The sequence below is a fragment of the Hetaerina americana genome, unplaced genomic scaffold, assembly GCF_022747635.1.
Source record: "Hetaerina americana unplaced genomic scaffold, ioHetAmer1.1.p SCAF_11, whole genome shotgun sequence".
Taxonomy (NCBI): domain Eukaryota; kingdom Metazoa; phylum Arthropoda; class Insecta; order Odonata; family Calopterygidae; genus Hetaerina; species Hetaerina americana.
In genome coordinates, this window is record NW_027286181.1 from 30,483,889 (window position 1) to 30,500,272 (window position 16,384).

Here is a 16,384-nt window from a genome sequence, read left to right on the forward strand (position 1 = left end):
CCTCAAAGTTTAGCCAGAAACCATTGAATTGTTGTCAATCATCGATTGACAATCGATGGTATTTGTAATTAGTAATGCATTTATTGATGTTGGAAATATTCACTGACCAATTAATTATATTTTTAGTGGCCATTTTTATATTACTTATTATTCCTCTTCAATTTTCCCTCTATAAAAAAAACAGGATACCTTTTTGGCATATTTTTTCATCCAAACTTCCCATAAACTTAATCATCTTTTTAGTAATTGCCAAGGTATTATTTATTTTGCAATTTTAATTTTCATCCTATTGGTATTTATTTACTAAATTTTTTTAATTTGTTAAAATTTAAGTCTCCTCCAAATAGGATTGCATCAGGAGTTTTACTGTTCAAGGGGAAAAATGTTGAAGAGTATATGTGTTGGTTTTATTTTCATGTGCCTATTCAATAATATTATAAATTTCGCTCCCTCATAAATCAGGCTTCTATTGATGGAGAAGGAGTGAGTCATGCCTTCTAATAAATATTCTCTGTTATACACTAACTTTAACCAAACTGAAAAATTATTAAAGTAAATGGGTATATGATTTTAATGATACTGGAATGTTGAAATTAAATTTAAAATACTTTGCCTTTCCACATAAAACACTTTTATTACGACCTAGGTTTCGTTATGGTATAACATCGTCAGAAACCTAGGTCGTAATAAAAGTGTTTTATGTGGAAAGGCGAAGTATTTTAAATTTAATTTCAATATGAAGAATTTCCACCAAGTGATGCCAGAAACTGTTTCATGAAACAGGAATGGTTTACCAGTTCTGCACAGTTGCAGAGGTGTTACTAAAGTAATGGTGGAGGTCAAATTATGGAAATTATTCAGTTCCCAAAAAATGAGGAGGCAGGAAAGCTTGACAAAGAGAATTTTGATTGGTGATGGAACGTTGAAGACTGTGTTTGAGGGTAGAACATGAGACAAGTTAGGAAAAGGGAGAAAAGGATGCAAGGCATGTTGGATGAAATGAAGGGAGGAAGGAAGTATGTGGAATTGAAGAGGAGTTTATTGCAGTGTGGGACATCAGGTTGTGTCTTGTTAGGCTAGGCTTAAAAATGTAGGCATGCTCAGTCTGTGTCCATCCAAAACCTACTTCAAATGGTAGACTATCTAATAATAGTAATAAAATTAGCTCTAAACCATAGACTAATGCACAGAAACTTCCTGTGGTTAATGGTGAATATCTTGTTTATGTCAAGTTCATCCATCCCAACATATGTTAACTTTTCTCATGGGTTATGGGCATCTGGTAATCTCCTCTTCTTATTATCTTCTTAATTTTAGGGATGTGCGGTAGCCAATGGCACCTTTGATGAATTGCAGTCATCTGGCTTGGATTTTGTCAAGCTGCTAGCCAGTGAAGAAGAAGACAATGACACTATAGATGATGATAAAGCATCTATAGGTAGTAGGCATAGTTCTATTCAGGTTTGTGCTTGGTCACCTTTGCTGTTGCATGCATTTGCATCTTGTCACCACATTTGGTAAAATCAAATAAGGTTTCCATTTTATTGCAGTAGAACATAGTGCAACAACTCTCGCAAAACCAGAGAAAATTGTTTTTATATGTCTAGGTTTTCTTTCAAGAAGGTTGACTTTGACTTGATGAAAAATAATGCCATTTGGACGGAAAAGCTAAAATCTGGGTGTTAAAATACTTGCACAAGTGTTTCATTTTATGTTAAATATTTTGTTGAAATGATGTATAAATTTTAATTTTTCAAGACTGTAAAAAAATTGTTACTTGGCCATCCATCCTGATGAGATCACAGTAATTAGTCCAAAGGTTGGTTTTAATGGGTGATGCATTTTAGCATGAAAAATTCATATCTCAGGGCAAGATTTCACACTGCCTACCCAAAGTACTATATTTTTATAAAAATATCATACACATACAATGGTCAACCAGAAAGTGTATTGATTTGTGCCATGTGGAGTTCTTGCCTCTTAATCCTGATACCGTTATATCAGTCAAATTAAATCAGAATCAACTTTGAAGTTAATTCTCAAATAAATTCAAAAGACACAGTTTTACTATCATGAAAACTCATGCCAAAAATGTCTGCATTATATTTTTAAAAGAAAAACTGAATCATTAATTCAAAGTTAATGTCCAGTTACATTTATCTAAGTAAAGCAAAAGTGCCACGTTGAAGTCAGTCTACTTGTTCTGTTTACTTATGTCTTGCATTGGTACTAACAAAAGAAATTATTCATATCTTGTTGTTGCATTAAAGTCTCGTAGACATTATGCTAGAAGGACAAATCATCCTAATAAACTTCCCCTTTTGCCTGATGTATTAACTTTTAACACATCGGTTCATTTAATAAAATGCCGGGATTGCAATGGTGCTGTGGCTAATGTACTGGCTATCCGCGCAGTGTCCAGAAAAAAATTCCACAGGCAGATACTTTTCAGTGGTATCCCAATCCCTACTTGAGGTGCTTTTTGGAGAGCACTTTGAGTGAGTATGCCGTCCATCGGATGGGACGTTAAGCTGCAAACCCCATGGTGCCTTTCATTGAGAGTAGGCTAATGCCGATACCAGGTTTCTCTCCACCCTTCATCCTTTCCTGTCCATCCCTAATGGCCCAAATGATCTCAGCTGTCAGTTGCCTCCCATATAAACTACTACTTTAATAAAATGCATGATGTTCAAAAAATATAAAAAGCAAAAAGTTAAGAAGAATGAAATATTAACTTTTTAACTAAATTGATTTGAGTTTTATACACTGATCCTCAAAGTCTGATTTTACTCTTAATAACCTGCAATCACTTTTGGCTGTTGATTTTCTGGGGTTATGATTTTTTTTAAATCTCTGATTTGCCTTTATCTTACGTTTTTTACAGAGCTTAAAGTCCCGATCAGAGTCAATAGAGGGAGATCAAGATAATGAGCAGCAGGTAGTAGGTGAAATTCGAACAACAGGATCAGTTGACTCTACAGTCTACAAGAAATATTTTTCCGCTGGAGGAAATGGCTGTGTGATAACATTTGTGTTTGCCTTATTCATTTTGGCCCAATTGTTGGCGAGTGGGTGTGACTTCTGGGTAACCTTTTGGTGAGAATTTTTCTTTGATAGTAGTTTCTGATACATTGCTTTGATGGGCCACTGTCTTAAAAGTTGATTGAATCAGCACAGCAATAATTATACATTTATGCTCATATTTACAGTATTAACTTAGTTTAAATTAAAAAAAGTGCATATGTATTTTGATCTAAGTATAATGGTGAAATGACCATTTTATCTCTTAGACATTTTACCTGTCGCGTCCGAAGGGGGAAGTGGAAGCGACTACAAAAATAAGAGAAAACAGCTACTGAAAGAACACTGCGGAACGTTTATTAACACGCTGCTCAGTTACAGAATGTCCGTAGGTGCGGACGGTACAAGTTGCTGCTTGTCGCGATAGCTCTTGCTGCGGACTGCCAGCTAATTGGTTTATGCGCCTTCGTCTACGCTCTCTAGTGCTGTCCTCTGGTGGGAAGACTGGGAAGACTAGTTGATAGATGAAATGTGGTGACCGCCCGCTCTCTAGTGCTGTCCTCTGGTGGGAAGACTGGGAAGACTAGTTGATAGATGAAATGTGGTGACCGCCACATCACTCCCCTTGCAGTGGTTAAGCCTTGCCAAAAGGAGATGGAAAGAAGGGAAAAACAAGTAAAAAAAACAATTTACAAAGCAAAATCCCTCAGATTCCGTGGGAACTGGACCCGGCGGCCACTTCGGGTGCTCACTGCTGGGGGCATAGTTGTTCTGGGCTGCTCTTCAGCCTCTTGGGATTCGGAGGGACTGGACGTAGTAGTCATCCTATCTTGATGGCTGTCATCTTTCAAAAAGAAGGCTGGCTTAAGTCTATCAATAGATACCGTTGACTCCTTCCCATTGACTCGAAGGGTGAAATATTTTTCCGTCCTATTTACCACTTCGAAAGGCCCATCATATGGTGGCTGGAGTGCACGCTTGGTCGCCTCGTGGCGCACAAACACTTGGGATGAGGAGGCCAAATCACGGTGCTGAAAAACGGCCTTCTCTCCGTGACGGGTGATGGGAAGAGGGTGTAATTGCTGCATATGACCTCTCAGCTGTGCGGCGAAGTGGGTCTCAGCAATAGGAGGATTCGTTTGGGGTGAGAAGAACTCTCCAGGCAGGCGTAATGGTTCTCCATACACCATCATGGCAGGGGTGGCCTTCAGGTCCTCTCTCCATGCTGATCGAATGCCAAGTAGTACCCATGGGAGGACATCTGACCAGCTTTGATCGGTATGGCACATAATGGCTGCCTTTAAATGGCGGTGCATACGTTCCACCAAACCATTAGCAGCAGGATGGTAGGCTGTTGTTCGTAGGTGTTCTGCACCGGAAGTCTTTGTTAAGTCCTGAAATAGAGAGGAGGTGAACTGCGAACCACGGTCAGTGGTTATTTTCTGCGGAACTCCGAATCGGGCAAACCATCCAGAAACCAGCGTCCTTACCACGACCTCCGCTGAAATATCTGGGATGGGAAATACCTCTGGCCATCGTGTGAATCGGTCAACGATCGTTAAACAGTAGCGGAAACCGTTGGAGTGGGGCAGGGGACCGATGATGTCCACATGGATATGATGGAACCGTCCTGTGGGAAGAGGGAAACTCCCGACAGGTGAATGGACGTGGCGATGAATTTTGCACTTTTGGCATTCCAAGCAGGATCGGGCCCAATTGCGGCAATCTTTACGTAGGGAGGGCCACACGAAATGCTCGGCAACCAGCTTGACAGAGGTTCGGATGCCAGGGTGGGCAAGGGAATGTAGCATGTTAAACGCACCTTTGCGGAATGGGGCTGTTAGGTATGGTCGTACCGTGGTGGATGAAGTGTCGCAATATACTTCCACGTTTCCACCGGGGACCTTTAACTTTTTAAGACACAAAGGGGAGTCGGGTGTCAAGAACTGCTGCATTTCTTCATCACACGTTTGGGAGGCTGCCAGTGCCTCATAGTCAATGGAGGCACTAATTGCTGTCACTCTGCTGAGAGCGTCGGCGACCACATTTTCCACTCCGGAGACATGACGAATGTCCGTGGTGAATTGGGAGATAAAGTCTAAATGACGAAATTGTCGAGGGGAGCACTGATCAGCCTTCTTTTGCAGGGCAAACGTTAAAGGCTTGTGATCGGTATAGACCGTGAATGATCTCCCCTCCACCATGTGGCGGAAATACTTAATGGCTTTGTACACGGCAAGGAGTTCACGGTCGTACGCGCTGTAATTTCGTTCAGTTGGTGTCAATTTAGTTGTGTAAAAGGCAAGCGGCTGCCACTCTTGCCCGTATTTCTGCTGTAAGGCTGCACCGAGTGAAATATCTGACGCGTCTACGACGAGGGCGAAAGGAGCGTCGGGGTTGGGATGGGCTAGAAGGGCAGCTTTCGCGAGGCTGTCTTTACAGTTGTTGAATGCCTGTCGCCTCTCCGCCGTCCAGTTGATAGGTTGGTTGCTCTTTATCTGCCCCGTGAGGGCACTGTGGAGTGGAGCCTGAAGAGTGGCGGCATTGGGGATGAATCGCCGGTAAAAATTTAACATGCCTAAAAACTGGCGCAGATCCTTCACAGTTTTAGGTTCAGGAAAATTGTTTACGGCACTCACTTTCTCTTCGAGAGGCCGGATACCGTCCGCCGTGACAGAGTATCCTAAAAAATCCACTTTAGGTGCACCGAACACGCATTTCGCAGAGTTAATCAATAGGCCGTACCGAGAAAACCTGCCAAATATCTCCCTCAGGTGTTGCACGTGCTCCTCATCTGACGAGGAAGCCACTAATATGTCATCGATGTAACAATAACAAAAGTCCAACCCTCTGAGTACTTCGTCCATGAACCTTTGAAATGTCTGTGCCGCGTTGCGGAGTCCGAAAGACATGAACGGAAACTCGAATAACCCGAAGGGCGTTATGAGGGCAGTCTTGGGGATATCTTCAGGATATATCGGAATTTGGTGATAGGCACGCACAAGATCTAGCCTGGAAAACACCGATTTGCCGAATAAGGCGTGCGCAAAATCCTGTATGTGGGGCACCGGATATTTATCAGTTAAGGTGCGGGCATTGAGGGCTCTGTAGTCCCCGCAGGGCCGCCACTCGCCGGTTTTCTTTGGGACCAGATGGAGAGCGGACGACCAGCTGCTTTCGGACCGACGCACAATCCCTAATTTGAGCATTGCCTCGAATTCGCGTTTCGCGAGGGCGAGCCTGTCTGGTGCCAAACGACGTGACTTACACGAAACGGGCTGACCTGGTGTGGTGCGAATATAATGCATTGTAGCATGTTCAACGCTATGAGGGACGCCTGCGGGTCTCGTGATTTCTGGGAAGTTAGCAAGCAATTCGTGGTAACGAGAATGACCGCTCACAGATTTCACTTGATCGGGAGAAGGTTGGGCGTAACTCCCGGGGACTGAAATGGTAGTGAGTCCATCAACCAATCTCTGGTTACGCATGTCCACCAATAACCCGTAGAATTTTAGAAAGTCCGCCCCAATGATAGGTTGTGACACGTCCGCGACAACGAAACGCCACGAAAAATCGCGACGGAGGCCGAGGTTAAGGCTAAAGGTCATCCAACCATACGTACAAATAATACTGCTGTTCGCAGCAAACAGCTTGTAATCAGTCTTGGAGCGGGGCCCTTTCACTTTGTCTCTAGGAAAAACACACAAATCGGACCCAGTGTCTACCAAAAACCGCACCTTGGTGTTTCGGTCTGTCACGTACAAGCGGCATGGTTTGGGACTACCGTCGGAGGCCGCCGTCACCGACTGCCCTAGGGGTTTTCCGACGCATAGGAGCACGGAGTCGTGCACTTCCGGGCATCGGCGCCAAACCGACGGTGGTACCAGCAAACGTCTCTTCTTCCATCCGAATGAGGACCCACGGGACTGGCTTTGTTTTCGGCTCCGTGAGCGTGAGCGACTCCACCTAGTGTCGCGATTGACGGACAGGGCAGCCACCAGGCGCGTCAAATCGTCGACGCGCTTCATCAGGGTGTCGATTCTGTCGTCAGATGCGCTGGTCGCCATGTTGGATACGGCTGCCGTTGTGCTGGGTGCGCTTGCCGCCATGTTAGGGACGCCTACCGCCATGTTGGCTACCTGTGACCGGAGCCATACCTCGCCGATCTTATCGGCGAGCACCGACAATCCGTCTAAATCGATGCCATCGTGAGCCGTCAGGATGGCCTGCATATTCGTTGGCAGGCGATTTAGCCATAGCGAACGCAGGAATTCCTCGTTTACGGATGAACCGGCCAAATTTCGGAGGTGACGTAGGAATTGGCTTGGCTTCCGATCGCCGATTTCTTCATGCTCCAGCAGCCGCCTAAGTTTGTGTTCGGTGGATGTGGAGAGGCGTCGGATTAACTCGGATTTTAGCCGCTCGTATTTTCCTTCGCTAGGGGGATTTGTGATGATATCTTCTACCTCCTGGGCGTAGTGATTTTCTAATACGCCGACGACATGGTAAAACTTGGTCGAGTCTTGAGTTATACCGCTTAGCGCGAACTGGCTCTCCAACTGAGAAAACCACAAACTGGGTTTCTCCACCCAAAAGGGCGGCACACGGATGGACACGCGATTAAGGTCCGCATTTGCCGGTTCGCTGGCCATAATGTACCGCGATCACACAAACACCAACGCAGCGTCACCGGACCACGTGGCCCCACGAGAACAAAAAGGGAAAACTGAGCAGGGACGATCACGTCGGGGTCACCACTTGTCGCGTCCGAAGGGGGAAGTGGAAGCGACTACAAAAATAAGAGAAAACAGCTACTGAAAGAACACTGCGGAACGTTTATTAACACGCTGCTCAGTTACAGAATGTCCGTAGGTGCGGACGGTACAAGTTGCTGCTTGTCGCGATAGCTCTTGCTGCGGACTGCCAGCTAATTGGTTTATGCGCCTTCGTCTACGCTCTCTAGTGCTGTCCTCTGGTGGGAAGACTGGGAAGACTAGTTGATAGATGAAATGTGGTGACCGCCACATACCCTCTTGTTGTTTCCTTTTTGGATAAACAAAGTAAAAAATAAAGCCCTATTTTTGCAAATTTTTGTGAACTAACTACCTTTTACCAATGTGTCCAATCCTGACATGCCCTGGCATACTTCTTTCACTCTGTCCTATTCATACAGTGCATGCCAGTTTTGTATCAATAGTGGCCATGACTATTTATAATCATCTCCTTTTGCATCTAATAATTATTATATTTTAAGTCTTTTCAGTCCAACATTTTCTTTAACACCTTCTTTAATGGATGTAAAAATCATTTACCACATTTCCTGGCCCGTAAGATGGCCTTTTTTTTACTTCAAAATGTGCTCTACCATTAACCAACATCTAAAGCCCCCCCCCCCCCCCCCCCCCGACCTTATAAAGGTATAATTTTAAACCTATAAGTGCCAGCTGATTCACCAGAGAAATACTTATAGTAAGTATTTATTCCTGAATCCAGCATAGAAAATGGTTGTTGTTATTACAAATGTCAATAATGTATGTGTTTTGAGTCAATAGTAAGCAACAGTGTTAGCATAAAAATAATTTGATCTTTTCTGCTGGACAAGTATTCTTCGTAAATTCTGGCATGAAAAATCAGTGTGTCTTATGAGCTGTATGGGTCAGGATATGTGTTATGCACTGGTCTTATGGGCCAGAAAATATCGTACTCATGCATAGAAGGTTATGATATACAAACATGATAATTCTTTAGCTCCCAGATTCTCTTTTGGAAGATTCAAAATAGCGAGAAGTTGAGCAATATATTTTTTTAATAAATATTCAGCAATTACCTCGAGTAAGCTTTCAATGATGCAAAATTATCATTATGCAAAATTATCATATGCAAAAAAGTCGTTGTAATTTTTTATCAACTGTGAATTTCAACTGTTTCTTTTATTATCTTGAAATCTCATTTGTTTCAGTTTTAAAAATGAGTAAACATACATATGTTTCCTAATTGTACTCGTATTTAGGCCTCCAGCTTTGCATATGGTTACAGAGAGGAAGGATGTGAGCTGTGGAAGGGGTTTATTAGGATCTGCAAGAGCAAGGGATAAATAAGGAAATCAGTGCATCAATTCATTCATTCATTATGAGTGATAAGGACTCCATTGTCATTGAATTCCACATGCTATGTTATTTGAGCTAAGGAGCAGATGAGTTGTTGTGGAGAAATGATGATTAATGTAGTTGCACTTGATACCCATTGATTGCAGAGTTTAGTGATATACTCACAGGTTTGGTCAGAAGTGAAGTATAAATGGGAGGATTAACCTTCCCTGTTAACATGCGTATTGCACATGCTATTGGGCTTAATATACAGTGAGACATATCCTCACCTTTTAAACCATCCTTTCATGTTGATAACCATGGTTTTTACTAGGGTTCCAAACTAGGAGTTCTTTGTCTTCAAAGTTCAGAAGACAGAACATTGGTGCAAATCGTAGGAGCGTTCAATGTCAAATTAGTTCTTGATCAGAAATGATTGTGTATTTTGTTAAATGACATGTCATGTGCTCATTTGCTTTGATTTTTTTAAATGACATTACTTTTTTCCAAATGATGAGACATTTTTCATAGTAACCTTCTCTATGCTTTAGTGCTGAATATCTCCTATTTGAAGACAAAAGATAGGGTTTAGATGACTTGGTGCCATTGGAAATTATACAGTAAAGAAGAAGAAAGACCCCCAATGCTTAATAACCGTAAATTTTTCTTTCCAATCTTTTCTATTCTAACCTTATGTAATGGTGTAAACCCTCAATCATTCATTCCCAGGCTCTTATTACGCTATTATTATTTCTTGAGACTCCTTTCTTCAGTTTCAATGTTTCCCTCTTCCCCTCTTTAATTTAAAAACTCGATTGATGGGCTATGTATACCCTAGTAATCAAAATCAATCTTTATAATTATTTCTTGGTATCCTAAATGAGACAAGGTTTTGCATATTTGCATTGTTGGTCATTAATTAAATTGTGAAAATCCACAGGAAGGTATATGTTCCCCTTTATTAATCAAAAGATAATTAATGATTAATATTTTTCAATTGCAGGACAAATATGGAAGAGCTTAGGTGGCTCGAAGAGCAGTCAAATGCAATGGATGGTGTTACATCTTCATACATGCTGTCAGTAGGCAATGCTACATCTGAGGAAAATTCTACTGAAATATATACTACAGAGATTCCATTATTGGGTGGGACCCCTATATATAAAATTTTCACCACAGATGTTTGCATTTATATATATTCATCCCTTGTGCTTGCTTGCATCCTCATTTCCATGGCACGTTCACTTGCGTTCTTCCATACTTGCATGAAGGCATCCACAAGACTTCATGATAGAATGTTCTCATCCATCACAAGGGCTACAATGCGATTTTTCAACACCAATCCCTCAGGTAATTTATTCACTTTCTTTTTTATTATTCTTATAGCTAATTCATTTGCTGTTTTAGGAAAACACTCTCACGTTCTATAACCCTCTCATTGCTATGAATGTAACCCATCGTTCAATAAGTCCCGGGGCTTATTGAGCAATGAATTAAAAATGAATTTTGTGAAACAAATGTTGGCGTCTTAATATCCAGCTCAGTGAGTCCCGGGACATATTGAATGATGGGTTATCTAGTGCATTTGCATGTTAGGCTGCTGTGAATTTATATTTTTCTTCTCCCTGCGGTCAAACTGTGGTCGAACTTCCTTCATTTCTCTTTTCTATACCCTCCCACCCACACCTAGTGAATCAAGTTTATTGTTCAAATGATACTCTCACAAAAACTGATATTTTTATAAACACTAAGCACAGGAAAAGTGGACGAAGAGACACAAGATAATGGTGTCATGACTGTGAGAAAGCATTGTGTTTTGATGGATGCTTCAAAGATTACCATACTTGGAAATTTTATCAAAAGTTATGTTTTCTAAATTTAATTAATAAAACTTAACTGTGAATTAAAACAGTGATATCTAGGTTGATTTATTGTTATTTATATGGATTTGAAATCAAGAAAGATAAAGGTTATAGGAACAGAATACCCTCAAATATCACCTACTGAAATGAGTAGGTTCCCACCAAATGAACCACAGCGAAAGGGTTGTATGATATCATGTATGATTAAAACATTTACATCATCATCAGATTATATAACAAACGACCCAAAAGTATGAAGGATACTAAGTAATCTACAGCATTCGGGCATAAATTAAAACGATATCTACAATGTAATATGTTATACTCGGTTGACGAATATCTCAACAATATCTTGATCAGTAAGGTCACTCTCTTAGTTTATAGCAATGGTCATAGTCTAGTTCATATTGATGATCAATGATTTTTCTAAATTGATATTTCATGTGCATGTTACATTCAATTTTCATAGGTATTTGTCCAATAATATGTAACTGTGAGCACCATTTTTTTTTATTTTTATTGAGCCTGTGTCTTTACTCCTTTTTGAGGTGCCTTATATCATGTACATACACGACCGACCTGATATTTTTGAATGATGATCTCTGGGAAAATAAAAAGCAATAATAATATTAGTAATGAATTTATTACATACCCACAGTACATTGGAAGTTAGAATTTTATCATAATGCAAACCAGGTTTTTTCTTCAGCAGCAAAGATATTCAAGTGAAAGTCATTTTAAATAAATAATAAAAGTAATAAGTTGGGAGAAAGTTTAATCGATGAAACATAAGCATTATAATGGGACATTTGGGTACCATCGGCTATCATGTTGTTAAGCACTATGTGAAGACCTACCCTAGCTTTTTTCTAAATGCTGAGATTATGCCATATGATTTGATTTATTAAATATTCAGCGGTGCACAGGATAGCTTGCAGCTATCTGCAAAATTTGAAATGAACATCCCTAAATGCTAACGTTAAACGTTCTCTTTTGTAGGTTATAGTGTGTTTGCCATCAAGTGATCACTGTATTTAGTATTTCAATTTTTAATTTGTTTCCCATGTTAATTTCTTTAGGAAGAATCCTAAATAGGTTTTCAAAGGACATGGGATCAGTTGATGAACTACTTCCTTTGGCTATGACAGATGCTGTGCAGGTATGAAAAAGACATTTAGTTAAGATTTCCAGTACTTTTTTGCTTCTTTCCCGAGTACATAATTATTTTCACGTCTTGGCTCATTGTTTTTCCAATAAATTTAATGCATTGCTGAATCCATATTGGAGAAATTGGATTGGGAATGTATTCGTTTTAGGATAAGAACATTGTGATTGTGTTGAAGCAATAGCAATTACATTCTTCATTGGCCAAGATAATAATTATTTAAGTTGCCATTCAAACAACTAGGTTATTTGGGTGTAAAATATCTCATTTTGCTGTTTTTAATTTTCTCTTTTAGATTGGACTGGCATTGATTGGTATAATAGTGGTTGTGGCTATCGTTAACTTTTGGCTTCTCCTTCCAACTGCTGTAATTGGGGTAATCTTTTTCATCTTTCGAGTGATTTACATAACAACTTCTAGGAGTGTTAAGAGGTTAGAAGGAATAAGTAAGTAAAGTGTGAACAAGTCATTATTTGGTGAAGCCTGGAAAATATGTAAAAAAAAAAGGTAATGTGATCCTCATCATATCATTTCAGCGCGGAGTCCTGTATTTTCCCATCTGAATGCATCACTTCAGGGTTTGACCACCATCAGGGCATTCAAAGCACAGGAGATTCTCATCCACCAATTTGATAATCATCAGGTATGTGCATTCAGCTAATAAACCTGTAAAGCTTTCAGTCAAGATTTGATGATTATCAATTTTTTATATTGCTCTCATTCTTTTCATAGGACCTGCATTCTTCGGCTTGGTACATGTTCATCACCACAAGTAGGGCCTTTGGATTCTGGTTGGATTTTGTCTGTTTTATTTATATTACTCTAGTGACCTTGAGTTTCCTTGTCATAGGAGGAGGTAATTAATTTTTATATTTTTTTTTAATATTTACTATGGTGATCCTGGAATTATTCAAGTAATTTGAGTAACATTTGAACTCCTTGGTTTTTCTTAGAAAAATTTGGTGGCAATGTTGGTTTGGCTATCACCCAGTCCATTGGGTTAACAGGAATGTTTCAGTGGGGGATGCGTCAGTCGGCTGAAATGGAGAATCAGATGACATCAGTAGAGAGAGTTCTTGAGTTTACAAATGTGGAACCAGAACCTCCATTGGAATCACCTGCAGGTATTTAATCACCATTCAGCTTTAAAAAAAATAGTCAGTGCATGCTCTCCTTGATGTCTTTATGAGTCCATCCTTGTTATATCCTACTGAATGAATACAATTCTGTGTCTAATTCCTATTGGCATTCCTCCAGTCACGTCAGAAAATTTGTGATTTCTTTTGTGGCTGAATTTTAGCTCCAAATTATTAGGCTCATGAAATTCTCCTTACATCCTATTATCTTGTGAATTTTGTTCCAACTCATATAAGTTATATCAGACCAGACCTTATATCAGTCTTTGGGGGCTTCCAATGGGCTCATTGCAAAAAAGGCTGAGTTATTGTTGGTAATGCATGGAGTAAACAAATGTATTGCTTGGCCATCTGTTATTGGGGCAATAATATGTTGTGAGCTTTTTAATTTAACATTATCTTAAATTATTTTACTGCGGTAGGTAAAATTATCTTATCTTAAACACTCACGGAGACATGTGGTTGTTCATGAAAAAGTGTTTAATTTAGGGTAATCCCAATAGTAAAATCTCCATTTTTTCATATAGAAATAAACGTTTATTTTCAATAATTTATGCATTATTTTAAAATTTAATCATTCTGCTATTTAATACTGAGTTGCCAATTCAGTCGATGTATTTTTGTATGTGCTGGGTCAGTTTTGGTATGCCCTAGTCATACCAGCTCACAGCCATGTTATTGTGGAAGCATCGGACCTCATATCTCACCTTCTCATTGGTAATGAAACCTAGATGTTCTACTTGATACCTGAGACCAAACAGCAATCACATGAGTGGTGACATTCATCTTCCCCAAGTTACGAAAATTCAAACAAACACAGTCTGTCCACAAAGTCATGACAACTGTGTTTTGGGAACAAAATGGTTTTGTTGGTGGACGTCATGGCTCCTAAGACCTCAAATATGCTGTCATTTATTTCAAGTCACTTAAAAAAATCAGATGGACAATTCAGAACAGGCAAAGACAGATGTTGAGCTAGGACTTAAGGCTTCTCCATTGCAGTGCTTGACCCCACATTGCCTACATTTCTCTCCTGAAACTATTTGGATGGGGCATCATCACCCACCCACCCTACCGTTCAGATTTTGTACCCAGTAACTGCCACTTGTTTCCTAAGTTGAAAGACAATTTGGTCGGAAGATGCTTCAATTCATGTCAGCAACAATGACAAAGATGAGGTCCAATGCCTCCTGAACAACTTGGCAATGAGCTGGTATGAAATGGGTTTACAAAAACTGCCCCAGTGCCTACAAAAATTTATAGAAAAATAGAGGAATAATATATCCGTTAAACAATGTATGAATTATTGAAAATGAAAGTTTCTTCCTGTTTCTAAAAAATTAAGGACTCTACTTTTGGGATGACCCTAGTAGAATATAGTATAATGTATAAGGTCTGTTCAAACAGTATGGTGACTTTTGTTTTTTTCAAAAATTATTTATTTATTCATGAATATCTATTTTGTCCCCTTTGAAGTAATCCCCATTAAAATTTATACACTTTTGCCAAATTTTTTCCAATCCTCTGAGCACTTCAAAAAATCATTTTTTGTGATCTCGTTCAGCTCCTCCTTCAATGCAGTTTTTATCTCGTCAATCGTAGCTTAGCATCGTCCTTTCATGGGCCTCTTCAGTTTTGGGAACAAGAAAAAGTCACTGGGGGCCAGAACTGGGGAATACAGTGGCTGCGGCAACTTTAGTGTGTTGTTTTTGGCCAAAAATTGGTGCACAAGTAACGATGTGTGAGAAGGGGCGTTGTCATGGTGCAAAAGCCAATATTTGTTCTTCCACAAATCCGGGCATTTGTGGCGGATTGTTTCGTGCAAATTGTGCATAACTTGCAGGTAGAATTCCTTATTTGCCATTCTATCCTGTGGCTCATGATGCACCATGCCCTTGTAATCGAAGAAAACTTGAGGCAAAACTTTCACTTTTGACCGAACTTGGCGCCCTTTTTTTTTGGTCTTGGCTCGTGCTGCAGCTCCCATTGGGATGATTGAGCTTTAGTTTCTATGTCATAACCATAAACCCATGATTTGTCTCCTGTTATGACCCTCTGGAGCAAATTTGGGTCGTTGCGGACAGAGTCCAAGACTTCATTAGCAATGTTAATGCGTTGTTGTTTTTGGTTGAAATTGAGCAATTTTGGTACAAATTTTGTGGCGACCCATGTCATGCCCAAATCATTGGTAAAAATCAAATGGCACTCGCCAATCGAAATGTTTAGGTCCTCAGCAACTTCTCCAACTGTGATTCGACAATTGGTTAACACTATTTTCTTCACATCATCAGTGTTTTCGTTTGTTGCTGACGTGCTGGGGCGTCCGGCAGGCTCTTCATTTTTCACATCTTCTCGGCCCTTTGAACATATTGTACCACCGATAAACGTTGCTTCGGTCCAAGGTAACTTCTCCATATGCCACAGCCAACATTCGGAATGCGTCCGCGCACTTCATTTTGTTTTTCACACAAAATATGATACAGACTCTTTGATCCATTTTTTGACACTGGCTAAAATCGAAGACAAGCCAAAACATGTCCAAGCAAAACAGTTGTCAACAATTAACTGAACATTCAAAATGGCCAAATTTTTTGGCATAAATGAGAGACAAACAGAGAGAGAGAGACAGATAAGTACCAACATAATGCCACAAAAAAATTGAAAAATAAATATATGTAACCCGCAAAAATTCAAAATTCACAATACTTATTGAACAGACCTCATATTTGCTAAGGGAATAGCATATATTTCTGCAATGGAGCATTATTTTTTAATCAAGTGGTATGCCTTTTCCTTAAGATAAAAAGCCACCAAGTGATTGGCCTAGTAAAGGAGAGATAGTATTTGATCGACTCTTCCTGAGATACAGCCCTGAAAACCCACCAGTACTGAAGAACCTCTGCTTAGTTTTCCATCCAAAAGAAAAGGTTTGCACCATGAATTTTTTTGTAATATTAGATGACTAATGTTGGTGAAAATAATATTTTTATATTTGGTAACTGTGATATGTAAATTGAATTACCCTTTACATTAAGTTTCTTCACTTTTCGTTACTCCAAATATACATCTAAATTTTAAAAATATTTTGCCCTTCTGAATAATGTAAAAAAATTG

At 39.9% G+C, this 16,384-nt stretch overlaps 1 protein-coding gene across 4 annotated transcripts in view; it reads left to right on the plus strand.

The window, feature by feature from the left end:
* The window catches only part of LOC139700992 (ATP-binding cassette sub-family C member 4-like), a 133,079-nt gene that overhangs the window by 103,581 nt on the left and 13,114 nt on the right, over positions 1 to 16,384 (plus strand). For all 4 annotated transcript variants that reach the window (XM_071599541.1, XM_071599542.1, XM_071599544.1 and 1 more), the window contains 9 exons: positions 1,318 to 1,461; positions 2,885 to 3,096; positions 10,111 to 10,457; positions 12,049 to 12,128; positions 12,430 to 12,580; positions 12,671 to 12,777; positions 12,867 to 12,990; positions 13,088 to 13,258; positions 16,070 to 16,197. In XM_071599541.1, the coding sequence (XP_071455642.1) occupies positions 1,318 to 1,461; positions 2,885 to 3,096; positions 10,111 to 10,457; positions 12,049 to 12,128; positions 12,430 to 12,580; positions 12,671 to 12,777; positions 12,867 to 12,990; positions 13,088 to 13,258; positions 16,070 to 16,197 (1,464 nt within the window). The remainder of the gene's footprint in view (positions 1 to 1,317; positions 1,462 to 2,884; positions 3,097 to 10,110; positions 10,458 to 12,048; positions 12,129 to 12,429; positions 12,581 to 12,670; positions 12,778 to 12,866; positions 12,991 to 13,087; positions 13,259 to 16,069; positions 16,198 to 16,384) is intronic.